The following is a 14,632-nucleotide window of genomic DNA, read 5'->3' on the forward strand; positions in this document are numbered from 1 at the left end:
AGGACGCCGCTGTGAAGACGCACAGCGCTGCCAGCGCAGGGAGAGGAGAACACTTACCGGCTTTAAACAAATAACGAAGCGGCTCTGCACGACGTTAAAGAGGGAAGGAAAATATGATGGCCCAAACAAACCCAGGCTCTCACGTTAGATCACCAATAAATGAGATGGAATATGTATTAATATGTAATATGTATATGTAGAGAAACACCACCAGGAAACCAGATCACAATGCAGGACGGAGACTCAAGTCAGGAATACACAGAGCAATGTACAACGATGAGAGGAAGAGAGGAGAGGAGACGAGGAGAGGAGGAGAGAGGAGAGGAGAGGAGAGGAGAGGAGAGGAGAGGAGAGGAAGAGAGGAGAGGAGAGGAGAGGAGGAGAGAGGAGGAGAGGAGAGGAAGAGAGGAGAGGAGAGGAGAGGAGGAGAGAGGAGGAGAGGAGAGGAGAGAGAGGAAGAGAGGAGAGGAGAGAAGGAGATGAGAGGAGAGGAGAGGAGAGGAGAGGAGAGAAGGAGAGAAGAGGAGAGGAGAGGAGAGGAGAGGAGGGAAGAGGACGAGAGAGGAGAGGAAAGGAGAGGAGGGAAGAGGAGAGGAGAGAGAGGAGAGGAGGGAAGAGGAGAGGAGAGAGAGGAGGGAAGAGGAGAGGAGAGAGAGGAGGGAAGAGGAGAGAGGAGAGGAGAGGAGGGAGAGGAGGAGAGGAGAGGAGAGGAGAGAGGAGGAGATGAGAGGAGAGAGTCCACCAGCCTCTACCTGAGTTCCTGCAGTCGTCTCCTCGCTGAGGCACCTGGACAGAAAAGGCCAGCAGGTCGGGCGCCAGCAGAGACTCAGGTTTGCGCATCTCGTTGAGCCAGCGGCTCAGGTGGAGCTCTTTGGTGTCGGACGGGCCCTGAAGCAGAGGAACCAGCTTCTCCTTAGCACCCTCTCCTGAACCTGAGGCACAAGGGTGAAAGGCTGAAGGCTGAAACTCAGAAGAAATATTCATACTCTTAGTTCTTGTGAAAATGCCAATGTGCCAAACGTAAACTGAAACTAATTCCTCAGATATTGAAAAAAGGTTTTGATATTAAAATAGTTATGTTCACATAAATTCCTGCATTATCTGCAACAGTTTGGCCTTCACAGCAGCAGGAGGTGAAAGGTGGCACATCACCATCACCACACTGCAGATGAACTGAAGGAAACACGCTAACAACATTACTGCAGCGCTGCAGAAACAGACTTAAAGATCACAACAAAACAGACAATAGTCCCACCAGCAGGTGAAGCTGACCAGCAGGAACATGATGGACAGCACGACTTGTCTGATGTGCACAGCACCGCCTGCAGCCCTGTGGACGTTCATGCCTTTCTTCCTCTTTGTGTTTCTATATTGACAGCTGCGATACATCTCAAAACCTGACATCATGTGTGCAGTTTGACCCCGTGAACTCGTGCTGTGACACGAGCTCCAATAACATCCTCGCCATCAAAGACATGGCCGCGGCCCAACGGCAGCGCCCAAACCCGCTGCAGGGAAGCCAGCGTGCAGAGGGAGCGCAGTGTGTTAAAGGAGGATGTAGAAAGTCACAGAAGAGTCTCGTCGCTCGCTCCCTCCTACACCAGCAGTAAACTTTTAACAGGGCACAGCTGCACACACCTGGGGTCCTGGCACACACTTTTACGGCTCCCACGGTTCCCGAGGCGCATTTCACCGTCGCACGGCTGCAGAGCTTCAGCTCCAGGTTTTGGACGGAGCCCTCGAGGGTCGGTGACGGGCCCGGAGACTTCACACCTAATAAAGAATGAAAACACACACACAAGCAGAGTGAAAATGAAGTGCCGTCCGGAGAGGTTTGCACACCGCTGCCGTGGCTCGGCCCAACACTGGATTGTCCTTTAATTGGGCTCGACCCTTTCTTTCCCTCTCTCTGCCAGAGCTGTGAGAAACCAGCTGCTCTGGCGTCGCCATCATCAGGGCGCCACGCCCTCTGTTCCCAAGGTCAACCTGCCGGTGTCTCCACAGCATCACCACAACAACACTTTGATGTGTTATAGTACGCCGTGAAGTGAGCTTTCAACAAATGAACAAACCCCCAAAGCTGCAATAAAGAAACACCACATTAGACTCTCATGCGCGCTACGCCTTCACCAGCAGCGACGTGTCCTTCGTACAGGTGAACTGTGAGTTTACCTGTGACTGCATCTCATTGTATTGGCATCCCTGTGGATGGAGACAGCTTCCTGTGAGAACCTTTACAGCAAACTGAGGGGACTTCTGGATGCAGAAAACTCTCAACAACCACAGTCATGTTGTGTGAAAAGAGCCCAGCAAGAGGATGAAAAGACACAACAGAAAAAACAACCTTAAATTGTCAAGTGCCTGCTCTAAATGTTTTACAAGTTCCCACTAAATCTCCTGGGTTGAGTGACTTTCAGCTGAATAACAGGCACTATGAGGAGTGTGAGTAATGGGCCAATATGAAGGATATATCTTTCCAAAACAATATCCAATGCAGTCACACCAGCAACCAGCTTAGTGTCAACTACAACTCACCTCGCAGCCGCATTACATCACAGCGCTATGATTAGTGCTCCTCATGGCGGCTCGGTGTGGAAGAACCCCACCGGCTGCCATCTTTCCCAACAGAAAGGGTTTGCTCTGCGGGGAGGAGTGTGGTGGTGAGGGAGGGTCACACACTCCTCACTGTGATACCTCCATGTTATTTCTATGGCGAGAGGCTATTTTAAACACACAGCGAGAGCAGGGAGGAGAGGAGGACCCGTCCATCAGTTCCTCCATCAGCTGTTCCAGCCGGGCGTCACACAGTAAACACCCCCTTTGTTTCTTTCAGCAGTAGCGCTTCATTTCCTACAAGTGTCCGCAGTGCTTTCAGACGCAGGTCACAGAGCGGTGGACACCAGCCTGCAGTGACGACGGGTGAGGCTGTGGCAGCACAGCGGGTTCAGTACTGACTTCCTGTCTGTGGTTCTCAGTGTTTCACTCTTCTATCTGTAAATAAACTCTTCCTCCTCCTCCTCCTCCTCCTCCTCCTCTGCTCCAGACTCAAGCCTTCACCTGGTTGTGTTGCTTCTACACAACAACGTGCACATCATACTTCTGGTTGTTATTCCCAATCAGCTGACAGTCAGAACGCTCTGCATGTGAACCAGCAGCCGTGTGCATTCAAGTGGACACATGCGTGTACACAAAGCACGTTTAACTTGGTGAATCACTGCCAATAGCTAAAATCCCTAACCACTGACTTCCCTCCTCTCTCTCTCTCTCTCAGACAAATTACCCAGCAACCTCTTCACCTGCTGTCTGAGAGGCCCTCCATCAGCGCAGATGGAAGATGGGGATGTTAATGGCCTCCTCTCCTCCCGCCTGCCCCATAATGCATCTGCAGGTCAAACCGAGCGGCGCTGCGGCTCCAGTTTCCTGCTTCTACAGGACAGATGTTCTGTGTGAAGTGGAGATCTGCTGGATTATTCCAGCTGTACTGTATGTGGCGTGCAGGAGTAACAACGTGTTTCAAGGGGGCGGAAAGCCCCACACACACCTTTAATGGCTGTAGATGATGAATCCCTGAAAGGATTTCAGGCCACAAGGAGGAATGTGTGTTCTGTTGTTGTTGTTATCGCACATGCAAACACACACGTTGTCTCAAAGAGAAGTTAAAGCAGTGTTTTAACTTTTTAAATCAAACGTCCTTCATGTTAAAGATGATCCTGTAGATGAGGTTTGTCTCTCGACAGGGTTACAGAGAGAGACCATGTGAAGCACTCAGAGAGGCAAACCCAGCATGCACGCAGAGACACTCGGTCATGTGATGTGATCCGGTACCAGAGGGAGAGGTAGAGAGACGTAGCCTCTCCATAAAGCTGCACTGCCCTCCTGGAAACAATATAGCTTACATACATACGCCATAAAAGCATCGCAGCAGACATGTGGCTTTATCACCGAGTGCGTCCCAGTGAACCTGAAAACACATGACCCTTAAAGCACCCAGACTCCGGAGGAGAGCGGATATCCAGACCCGCTGACCTGGAGGAGGAATGGCTGCAGCAGTGATGAGGAGCCTGCACGGCGCCGGCTGCTCGCTCGCTCTCGCCCAGCCAACGATGGAGATGTTGAAAGTGCGAGGTCCATGTGGACCACCGCCCCCTGCTCCAGGGGCTCTTTGATGAATGAACGGGGGTATCGCTATCCCACGTTGCCCACGTGGACGTCCAGAAGGGCACGCTGCACCTGCTGGGCGCTGCAGCGTGCGTGGGGGGGCTCTGGACAATGTTTTGTCCAGCTGTTAGGACTATAAAAATAAAAAGTGGGGTGGCAGGAAGAGGGAAAAACACAGGGGCTGGTAGTTTGTCGACTTAACGGTGGGATTCACTTTGGTTTATGCATGCAGCACGCATTAGTGTGTGTGTGTGTGTGTGTGTGTGTGCGGGTACTCCTCGAGCACGGGCAGGTGCAAGTAGTACATAAACACACAGCGAGGGGCCAGAGGCTGCAGCACTCCATCAAACACCGCCAGGGCGACTGTGGGCAGCTGGCTTCACCATCCTGAGCGCCGTGAACGAGTGAGGAGAGCACGAGGGGAAGGAGGGAGGGAACGCAGGGAAGAAGTACTGAGGGACAGAAAGAAAGAGAGAGACGGAACAGATTAAAGAAAAGAGAGAAAGCACACATGGATGGGGCAGTACGGGCTGTGTGAGGGCCGCCTCTCTCTGCTCTCAGCATACCTCCAGAGTTGGCGTGCACATGGCTCAGTGCGTGTGCGTGTGTGTGTGTGTGTGTGACATCTGCAGGCTTGCCATGTTGTACACATTCCAACATGTCCTACTCTCACTGCTTTGAGGAATGGTATGGGAAAGTCTGCAGCGCCAGTCCATTTGAAAACAGCACACCGTGTTGCTGCCGGCCTGCATTCACACAACACCTCACGTTTCACTGCTGAAGATCTGGAAATGTCTTCATTTCATTTGTGGTGCGTAAGCCCGGACACATGCGTGAGGGTCTCATCCCCGGTGTGAACGTTCCAGACATAAAGGCAGGGATCTGTACGTTCTCCACATGGATGGATGGAGGAAGTATGAAGAAAGAAAAGGGACACGTGTTTGTCTTTTGTACGAGAAACGCAGAAGATGAGTGACTTTGTGGAAGACATCGGGTGAGAGGGTCGGATGAGAATACTGAGATGTTGCAAGACGAGGAAGGCGAAGGTCCTCCTTCCTGTGTGGAAAGGCTTTTTAAATGTGTGTTCTTGAGCTTTAGAAAGCTTCCAGAGGAGCCGCGCAAGCTGACGCAAGAACCTTAGACTGTCTTTAACACAAATAGAAAGTACAGCATAGTAAAGCTGTTATGATCCAAGCCCCAACACCTCCACTCAGCCACACAGAGCCATGAGGGAAGAGAGCAGCAGACCCGGCACGCATTAATGCAGTCGGATCCGTTTGATGTGGGATGACGATCAGCTGACAAGAGGATGTTCACATGGCCGAGCCCTAATGGACAAGCTGCGAGACAAAGACAGACGGGGAAAGAACAGAGGACCTAAAGTGCTAAAAGCTCCAAGCCTGGCATCGAGCCCACGGCAGCGCGGTGCAGGAGGGGGGGGGGGGGGGGGGGGCTGACAGAAAGGGAGGGAGACATGGACAAGTTGGGCAGACCCAAAAGCAGCCAGCTGAGCCATTAAGTGCTGATGCAGAAACAATAACTGTCTCTCCTCCGTCAGGAAGGGCTGAAGGAGAAGCAGTAAGTAGGAGCAGGAGGCTGCTGGCGCCGCGCCCGACACACTGCGAAGACACACACACACACACACACACACACACACACACACACACACACACACGCAGAGGGAAGCAGGACGGGAAGCAGACAAGGTGAACCAGTAGTGGGTTTAGTCCCGCAGTTAAACCTGAGACGAGAGCCGCTCTGGCAGGACGCAGGACTGCAGGGGAGACCAGGGCTTTGAAGCTGGACCTCATTTATCCACCGCAGGAGGATCCAGAGGGGGAGGGGCTCTTCACCTGATGATGGTTTAGATATTCTTCATGGAGATAAGTTTCCATCAGCAACTGGCATGAAACAGCTTTGAGCCAAGAAATGAAAGTTACAGTAAGTCTGACGGTATCAGCAGGAAAACTTCTCTAGCACACACATTTTATATTTCAGGTAGCAGCGTCTTCAAATGTGCTGTCTGTAAATACCTGGAACAGGAAGTGGGCGTACATGAGCAGAGAAAACCTCCACAGCCACAGGAGGAGGAGCCATGTGGACCTAAAGGCCCTCACAGGCAGTCGGGGGGACACATTTTGGGGGCGAATGTTTCAAATCAGAAATATTATATATATTTCTTTCCCCCAATGAAAGGTTTGAACTGCTGGGACGTTGCTGAGCCAGAGCCGGGTCCTGCCGTCTGAGGCTGAGCCCAGGACCCTGCAACCCATCCTGAGTGACAGCCTGAGTCACCCGGCGTCCATGTCTTCCACTGTGAAGGTAGAAGAGGGTCTGATGAGCATCTGGAGAAGCGGTACCGCTCTGGAGGCGGGGCCCGCTTATGCTAATGAGCTGCCGAGCGGCGCGCCAAGAAGAAAGAGTAACTTCTGAGTATAGAAGAAACCCGGATCTACGCTGATCTTTCTCTTGAACCCGCCTTCTGCGCAGGAAAATAACCCCTGACTCGCTGTAAGTGCATTGTGTAGCCCGCTGTGGCTCGGTTCTACTCCACCGTGAGCCTTTTGAAAAGCTCCATGGAAGGTATCGAGCAACCGGTGCAGTCAACACCTTCAACCTCAGTCGACAAAAGCAAGTGTACAGAAGTTATTCCAATGCATGGTATTCCTCTTCCTCCTCAGGCCTGTTTGCATAAAACCTGACGGGTGAAAGGTTGCAGGAGAAATATTTCGACGAGTGAATCAATCACACGAAAAACAACACCGGCAGTTTGTAAAGGCCTTGGGAGGCCAGCGGACAAGTGTACACACACACACACACACACACACACACACACACACACAGGAGGTGGAGGTGCTGCCTGTAACAGTGGTGGTGGTATTAAGACAGTGATGGGGTGTAAGTGCTGGTGGTAGCGGAGGCTGGGGGTCTAATTCCCATGATTAGCATCCCCTCCAGGTGCTGCCTGCCTCCCCGTCTGCCCACTAAAGCAGTGACACATGTTCCCTCCGCACATTCAGACCCTCGGCTCTCTCTGCCACCGAATTACCACAATTAAGGAGCCTTCATGCGGAAGCAATTTGGCCAACACTAATGGGCCCGGGCGGTGGGGGAGAGGTTCAGAAGAAGGGAGGACGATGAGAGAGTAAGAGCGAAGCAGGGGGAAAGATGTGCGGGGAGTGATGGAGCAACATGTGCTGTGACATGGAGGATTCCCGCGCCGCCACTTGTGAGGGAGATGATGAGTCGGCGGTGAGGTCGGCCATTAAAACACAGTTCTGGATGAGAGGGCCTGCCGCTCAATCCCCCAGATCCGCCGCCTAATGCCGCCCTGACACATTCGGTTAGCGCGAGCAACGGGGGCATCCTGACTTTGAAGTCTGGGCCAGCGTGGTTCCACCGCCAGAGAGACGCTCGACCCGACAGACTAATGGCGCTGGAGGCAGCGTCACGCAGACGCAGCTCTGGATCGCCGCTCTCCTCTCGCTCCGACTGCACACACTCGCTCTTTCTCAGGCTTAAGGGCGTTATATACACTCCTGCAACGACAGCTGCAGCCGGCCGCGCAGTCCGATTGACGGACTCGTGTTGGTTTATGGTTCCTGTGTTTTTCATACTCCAGACCAGCAGGTGGCGCAACGAGCGTAAGAGTGGACCTGCACACCGACGTTCACGATGTCTCCCTCCAGGAATTCACCTCCATCTTTGTGTCCTGATACTCCGTCAGGTTTTATAAATGCTCATATTTGTGGACCTCTTCAGCCAAATGTTCTTCAACAGGATCCATTGTTCCTGTTTCTGCTGTGGCTTTTAAAAACAGAGGTATTATGCTATGAAACCGGATATACGAGACTCAGAAAGGACGTCATTAGCGGACCAATCACAGCCTTGTGGGCTCGCGTAGCTGTGACGGATAGTCAGACATTTGGGGTGACGCACGCAAGCATGCAAAATGGCCGATTTGACAACGCAAGGGCGGCCATGCGTGTCTTGCGTGTCTTGCGTGTCTGCGTAAAACCAGAGTATAAATCAGCCTTTAAGCTGAATTAGAGGGAAGTCAAGCAGAGCGCTCTTGTTTACCGACGTTCCACCGAGATCAATACTCATGTCTTGGGCTTGTGTCTGCGCGGCGGCAGCCGAGACGCCTTCTCTTCTTCTTCTGCTCTCTGCTGAGGGACTTCAAATGAGTCGCGGTGGAAATTTACGGCCTCGTGACGTGGAGCTATGCGCTCGGTCGGCGCTGGTCGCGGCCCTCAGATGGAGACGCTGGGCTCTCAGCGGGGAGCCAGCGCTGCAGACACCAGCAGACGACATAAACACAAACACATTTATTTGGGGCTGTCGCTGCTTCTGGGCTCAGGAGCTGCTGCAGCTTTAAAGCCCTTCCTGCTGACAGCGCCCTGTGTTTCATGTCGCTCACTGCTTTCTGCATACGTGGACTTCTTTCATGACTTGTCAAATAGGCTGATCTTTTACTTATTTATCATTTACTACATGTAATGTATCCCTCATCTTTACACCATTATTAATGAAAATAAAAATGTATATGCTCTAAATGCCTTCCAGTTATTCTATTTAGTGACTAATATACATGTGTAAATGCAAAGTGATCCCTATAATATACAACACAACCACAAATACTAGACTACAACTGTACTAGTGATTCACTTTTATTTAAAATATGACAATATTCTGACTTTGCTACGGCAAATCGTCATGAGAAACCATCAGATAGGGAGCAGAAATAAAAAGGTAGTCTGAAACTCCAGGTTTCCAGATCCTCCTCCATGAGAGGAATCCCATCTTATTTCACTGGACAGGAAAGTGGGCTACTATTCAGGAAAGTGGGCTACTATCCAGGAATGTGGGCTACTATCCAGGAAAGTGGGCTACTATCCAGGAAAGTGGGCTACTATTCAGGAAAGTTGGCCACTATCCAGGAAAGTGGGCTACTATTCAGCAAAGTGGGCCACTATTCAGGAAAGTGGGCCACTATCCAGGAAAGTGGGCTACTATTCAGGAAAGTGGGCTACTATTCAGGAAAGTGGGCTACTATTCAGGAAAGTGGGCTACTATTCAGCAAAGTGGGCCACTATTCAGGAAAGTGGGCCACTATCCAGGAAAGTGGGCCACTATCCAGGAAAGTGGGCTACTATTCAGGAAAGTGGGCCACTATTCAGGAAAGTGGGCTACTATTCAGGAAAGTGGGCTACTATTCAGGAAAGTGGGCTACTATTCAGACACAGAGGGGAGAGAAACCTCTGGCACACTATCAGAAGACTTCTGATTTATTTTAAATATCATATTTTGTCCTGAAGCCAGCAGACGATGGAGAGAATGATGAATGAAGAGTCAAGAAATGACAAGCCGGATGTCCCCCGATGAGTCTCACAATGAGTGTGTGTGTGTGTGTGTGTGTGTGTGTGTGTGTGTGTGTGTGTGTGTGTGTGTGTGTGTGCTTATGTGGCAAAAATTGACTTACTGATTAATGAAGGATCAGACCTCGGGCCCTTTTATGTTGCTCTCGTCTCATAAAAGACAATATTAACTGTAATCTGATGTCTAATTGAGGGACGACAACACGAGTCCTCCTGTTGTGCGTCGCTCTCTCGTTAGCTCGGGACGAAGCGAGCGCACAGAAAGAGCAGCGAGGCCTTCGGAAAGACAAAAGGAGAAGGAGGAAGGGCCGAGTCTGGATCGACTTAAAACATCATCACAAATCTGCCGGGAGTGGAGCGAGGGCCGTCTGAGGCTCATTGAAGTTTTCATTGACAAGAACCGTCTCGTGTTCCATCCCAGATTTATTTATCGCGTCTCTGATGCTGACACGATGTGTTTTTAATGTCAGAAATAAGGTTGCGTAGACGGACTCTCCCGCCCCGCTTTCTTCCTGCCCGATGTCGGTCCGTGAAGCGGACAAGTAGACAGGCAGAACTTCTCTGGAAACCAATAAGTTACCTCTTCAAAGAAGCAGGGCACTGCAGCGAGGGGGAACAGACATCTCAGGGTTTTCATTAGGCTTCCCATCTCTTCACTGACATGTGTGACAACTGCAAAGCGAGGGGGAAAAGCACCAAAAAAGAAAGCTCCTTCCTTTCTTTGCTTTTATTGTGGAACAATGAAAAAGGAGGACGACCGACACAATGTCAGTGAGCGAAGTGTACGGGCCGCAGTATATGACAGGGCAAAGATGCATGTTCCTCCGGCTCGCCTCGATTAATAGATGGAAGAGGTTGTGAGGAAGAGGAGGAGGAGGGGGGGGGGGGGCAAAAGCTGCACAGGAAACTGGTGGAAAGGGAGCGGGGTGCAACCTCCCATGGCCAGCTAACTGCTACCAGCTAGCAGCTGCACTGTGAGGAGACAGACGCTGTGGGACTGAACACACACCAGGGATGAGAAGACGGACTCGTTTCCCCTCCACAATAACACAGATATGTGTTTGTGTGTTTGTGTCGGACGCTGTCGTGTGATCACGGGGATGTGAACCGCCGAACGTGGCGGGAGCAGCTTTTTTTTTTTCATATAGTGCAAAAACGCGTAGAGACCATAGCTGACGTGGTTCTCTGAGATGGGAAATATCAGCGTGAAGAAAAGAAAGTAGAAGTCTCCTTGACGCGACCTTGAGCGCCCGTTTTCTTTTCTTCAGCTCTCTCCTCCCGGCCGTCCCATCCCCCGCTGTGTGTGTGTGTGTGTGTGTGTGTGGGGGGGGGTGGGGGGGTTGTAAAAACAAAAGACTTGTTTTCAGAATGATAGTGTTCGGAGTGAGACGTTCATGACTCTTATCTCCAACATGCCTGCAGGCGCTGTGCGGTGAGAACATGCATCCAGGCGCTCGCTGTCATTCGCCTTAAATGGGACGCGTTCAGGAGCACGTTCAGGATCTGCTGAAGATGGAGACGTCCATGAATCTGTGCAGATGTGTGTGTGTGTGTGTGTGTGTGTGTGTGTATGGCTAACCTGACACTGAGTTAGGTGCAGAGCTGGGTTTAATAAAGAGAGCCAGTGGCCGTCCTCTGGGCACGGAGGTCCAGCCTTCGCTCCCAATCGCTTCATTCCTTCTGTCACTCTTTTCCCTTCAACCTTCGGTTTCCCTCAGACTTTCATTTTTCATTCTGCTCATTATATTGTTCACTCTCTCTCCTCCTGCTCCCCCCCTCCTCTATATCTGTCACGCTGAAGTTATGTCACAGCTCGTATATCACCCAGCAATCATCTCGAGCACGTCTGGTGACCACCACCAACCGACTTCCACTACTAGACCCCCCTCGTCCTCCAGCAGACCACCGCAGAGCTCTGTGGCCGGGAAAGCAGCTGCGGTCGCTGCATTAAAGCGGAATCCATCAGTGGTGGAAATGCCAATGTTATGCTTGTTTAAATGACCTTGATCTCTTGTGTTTCGAATCGCGGCCCTTTGGCAAGACACTAAAACAGGGGAGAGCATGGATCAGGCCTCACGGTCTGAAGACCGGGTAGAAAGTTAACAGCGCTGGGCCGACTTCCTACTCAGAGCGGTTGGTTGAGGGACCATGATGAGCTTCTACAACAGCTGAGCCTGGAACACAAGAACTGGAGCACATTGCAGCCGTCACTCTGACACGGCTGCAATGTGCAATGACACAGACTTGAGCCATCATTATGTCGTCAGGATGCCACTGACCTGAAGACAAGAAGTATTGCTTAAAGTCAGGAAGCATGTAATGCAGGCAGGAACAGACTGCTGCTGTGCAGCACGTCTGCTGCTGGCTGCGTATGAAGGGACCGGACAGGCAACAGCATCCGTCTTCCATAACGAGCTGTGTAACCAGTCCGGCATCCCGGCCTCAGTGTGCGTCGTCTGGAGGTCGACTGCAATGTCACGGACACGAGGGCGCAGCCTGGACCTCTGAGTCCTGCATCGCTCTCACACAGACAATATTGATATGACATGGACCTGAGATCACCATGCTGTACCATCTGCAGGTTCCAGAGACCACATCCACTGTGCTGTGTGTTCACGGCAATATGACACTGACAGGAGTACGGAACGCTCTGCAGCATTCATATGCATCGTTCGGCATGTTTTCTACGAGATTCTGGGCTCAAGTCCTGCGTAACAGACACCACTGCTAACTCATGCAAACTTCTCAGCCACCGTATATCCAAATATTAGCCGAGATGCACCGTACAGAGATTAGATCACAGGCGGCGTGCGCCGGCTGCAGCCTGCAGACCGGCGCAGCGTGGGCGGTCACTGTGGTCAGCGTGTCGCTGGATCTGAGGTTAGCGGAGGATGGGAGCGGTGGAAGGGCAGGAATTACTGGCACCTCTCCACTGCTATTACCACTGCTGCTGCTACTGAGAAACCACCAAAGCATCCTGGGAAGTATAAACAAAGGGAGCGGAGGACGAGCTGGCGGTTACAGGGGAGAGCAGGAACAGAATAAAATATATACAGCCAGAGGAGGGGAAGTAAGCAGCTGGAACAGAATAGCTCAGAAAAGAAAGAAAGGACGAGTAAAACGTAAAAGAGGAAGAAAGACGGTTTTGTTGGAGAGAAGAGTTAGTGAAGAGACGAATGCAGCAAAACACTGAGACGACCATTAACCCTTCTTTTAAATGTTGAACATGAATCAATGACGTCTGTTCACATGATGAAGTACAAAATCTAAACTAATCTGAACTTCTCTACGGAGAAGTTGTTTCCTTCTGTGTACAAAATGTACCAAGAGATGCTAATGAGAATGAATACAAAACTGAATATAACTCAAACCCTCTGAACTAAAAAGAAGCTTGAAATCAAGCACAGCGCTGCGTGCTGCACACGCTGCGTGTTAGCTGCTCGCTGGGTTAGCTGCGTTAGCTGCACATACTGCATTAGCTGCACACGCTGCATTAGCTGCACATACTGCATTAGCTGCATTAGCTGCATACGCTGCATTAGCTGCTCGCTGGGTTAGCTGCTTTAGCTGCGTTAGCTGCACACGCTGCATTAGCTGCGTTAGCTGCCTTAGCTACTCGCTGGGTTAGCTGCATTAGCTGCGTTAGCTGCACATGCTGCATTAGCTGCATTAGCTGCACACGCTGCATTAGCTGCATTAGCTGCATTAGCTGCCTTAGCTGCTCGCTGGGTTAGCTGCATTAGCTGTGTTAGCTGCCACCGAGCAGTCTTAGAAGTCCTGGTGGCCGTGTTCCAGTCAGCTGCAATGACTTTAAGGCTCTTGGCGTTTAATCCGAGTCCACAATTACTGTGAAGAACATTTGTACAGTCTGTCAGTACCTTGAGGTTAAAACTGAAGCTCTTTTAAGTCCCCCCCCCCCCCCCCCCCCCCTCTCCACCCACCCTCCTTCTTCCTTGCTGAATCGTGGAATTTCCTTTTGGACAGGGAATGAAATCGTAAACCCGAGCGGCTCCCCCACGAAGGACACTGACCATCTGTGTTATCAGCTAGACCTCGATATGAAACACCTTCCACTATTGCAAAACCTTGTGACATCAAACGGCTACGAGGGAGGAGACATTCCTGAAAGAATGAGAAAAAGAAAAAAAGAAAAGGCTCATGGAAGGGAACCGCTTCAGTCGGCCATGTTGGGTGTTTGGCCTCAATGTGTGTGTGTGTGTGTGTGTGTGTGTGTGTGTGTGTGTCGTCCTGGCAGTGGCAGGGTGACCGCTGGTTGGGTGGCACAAGCACAAACAAAGACCACAGGACTTAAATCTGGATCCAGACCTGGATCCAGAGAGCATATGTTGTAGCGTGCGTGAGGTGAGTGGTCTGCAGCGTTACGGCGCAGCGCCGCCGTGCACAACGTCAGGGAGGTGTAAAGGAAGTGAAAGTGAGCGGTGGCTCACAGGAGCCGGTGCCGCCAGGCTTCACAGGGAGAGTCCACCACGGCTCAGTCCACTACCTCTGCTCCTCGTCTCCTCTCGCGTTTCCTCATTCCTCCTCCTGTGTACTTAAGCTGTCAGGGCCAGAGATGGAGAGGGATCGGGACAGCTAACGTCTTCTTTAGGGCCCATGAGTGTCACCGCAATTTCAAAAGCAGATACGCCACCAGACATCTCTGGTTATATCATAGGAATTATTGCAGAATTTCCCCCCGCAAAACATTCACTTACACAACACATCACCTATTCCCCCTTCACTCTCTCGCCTGCGAAACCCAGACTCTTTTCTTTTTTCTGCCTGCACTGCTCTTTTTTCCTAACCTGCCAGCACGCGGACCAGATGTGCAAATGTTTCTCTGCGTTTCTGTCCGAGCCGCGTTCCAAGAGCGAGGGGGAGAGGAATATTTGACTTCACTCCACGGGAGACCGGTTTCATACATTTTGGCGTCCGCGCAACGGTGAAAAAGGTAGCTTGGCCGGCTCGGCCGAGGGAGAACGTTGACGGCATACCAAACAACATGATCCTAATGAGTTGGAAAATCCCTGGCCCTCCTGAGGACCGTCCAGATGCTACCGTCATGAGAAACGCTACTGTTTTATGGAATTCAGGCT

The 14,632-nt window shown here is 51.4% G+C and overlaps 1 protein-coding gene across 2 annotated transcripts in view; it reads right to left on the reverse strand.

The window, feature by feature from the left end:
• LOC137780855 (intermembrane lipid transfer protein VPS13B-like) overlaps positions 1-14,632 on the reverse strand; it is a 297,025-nt gene that overhangs the window by 210,570 nt on the left and 71,823 nt on the right. For both annotated transcript variants that reach the window (XM_068569155.1, XM_068569156.1), the window contains exons 18-19: positions 1,639-1,773; positions 753-932 (exon numbers count right to left, since the gene is read on the reverse strand). In XM_068569155.1, the coding sequence (XP_068425256.1) occupies positions 753-932; positions 1,639-1,773 (315 nt within the window). The remainder of the gene's footprint in view (positions 1-752; positions 933-1,638; positions 1,774-14,632) is intronic.

Source organism: Clinocottus analis, unplaced genomic scaffold (assembly GCF_023055335.1).
Source record: "Clinocottus analis isolate CAN_PGR_092001 unplaced genomic scaffold, fCliAna1.0.p SCAF_9, whole genome shotgun sequence".
Lineage (NCBI taxonomy): Eukaryota > Metazoa > Chordata > Actinopteri > Perciformes > Cottidae > Clinocottus > Clinocottus analis.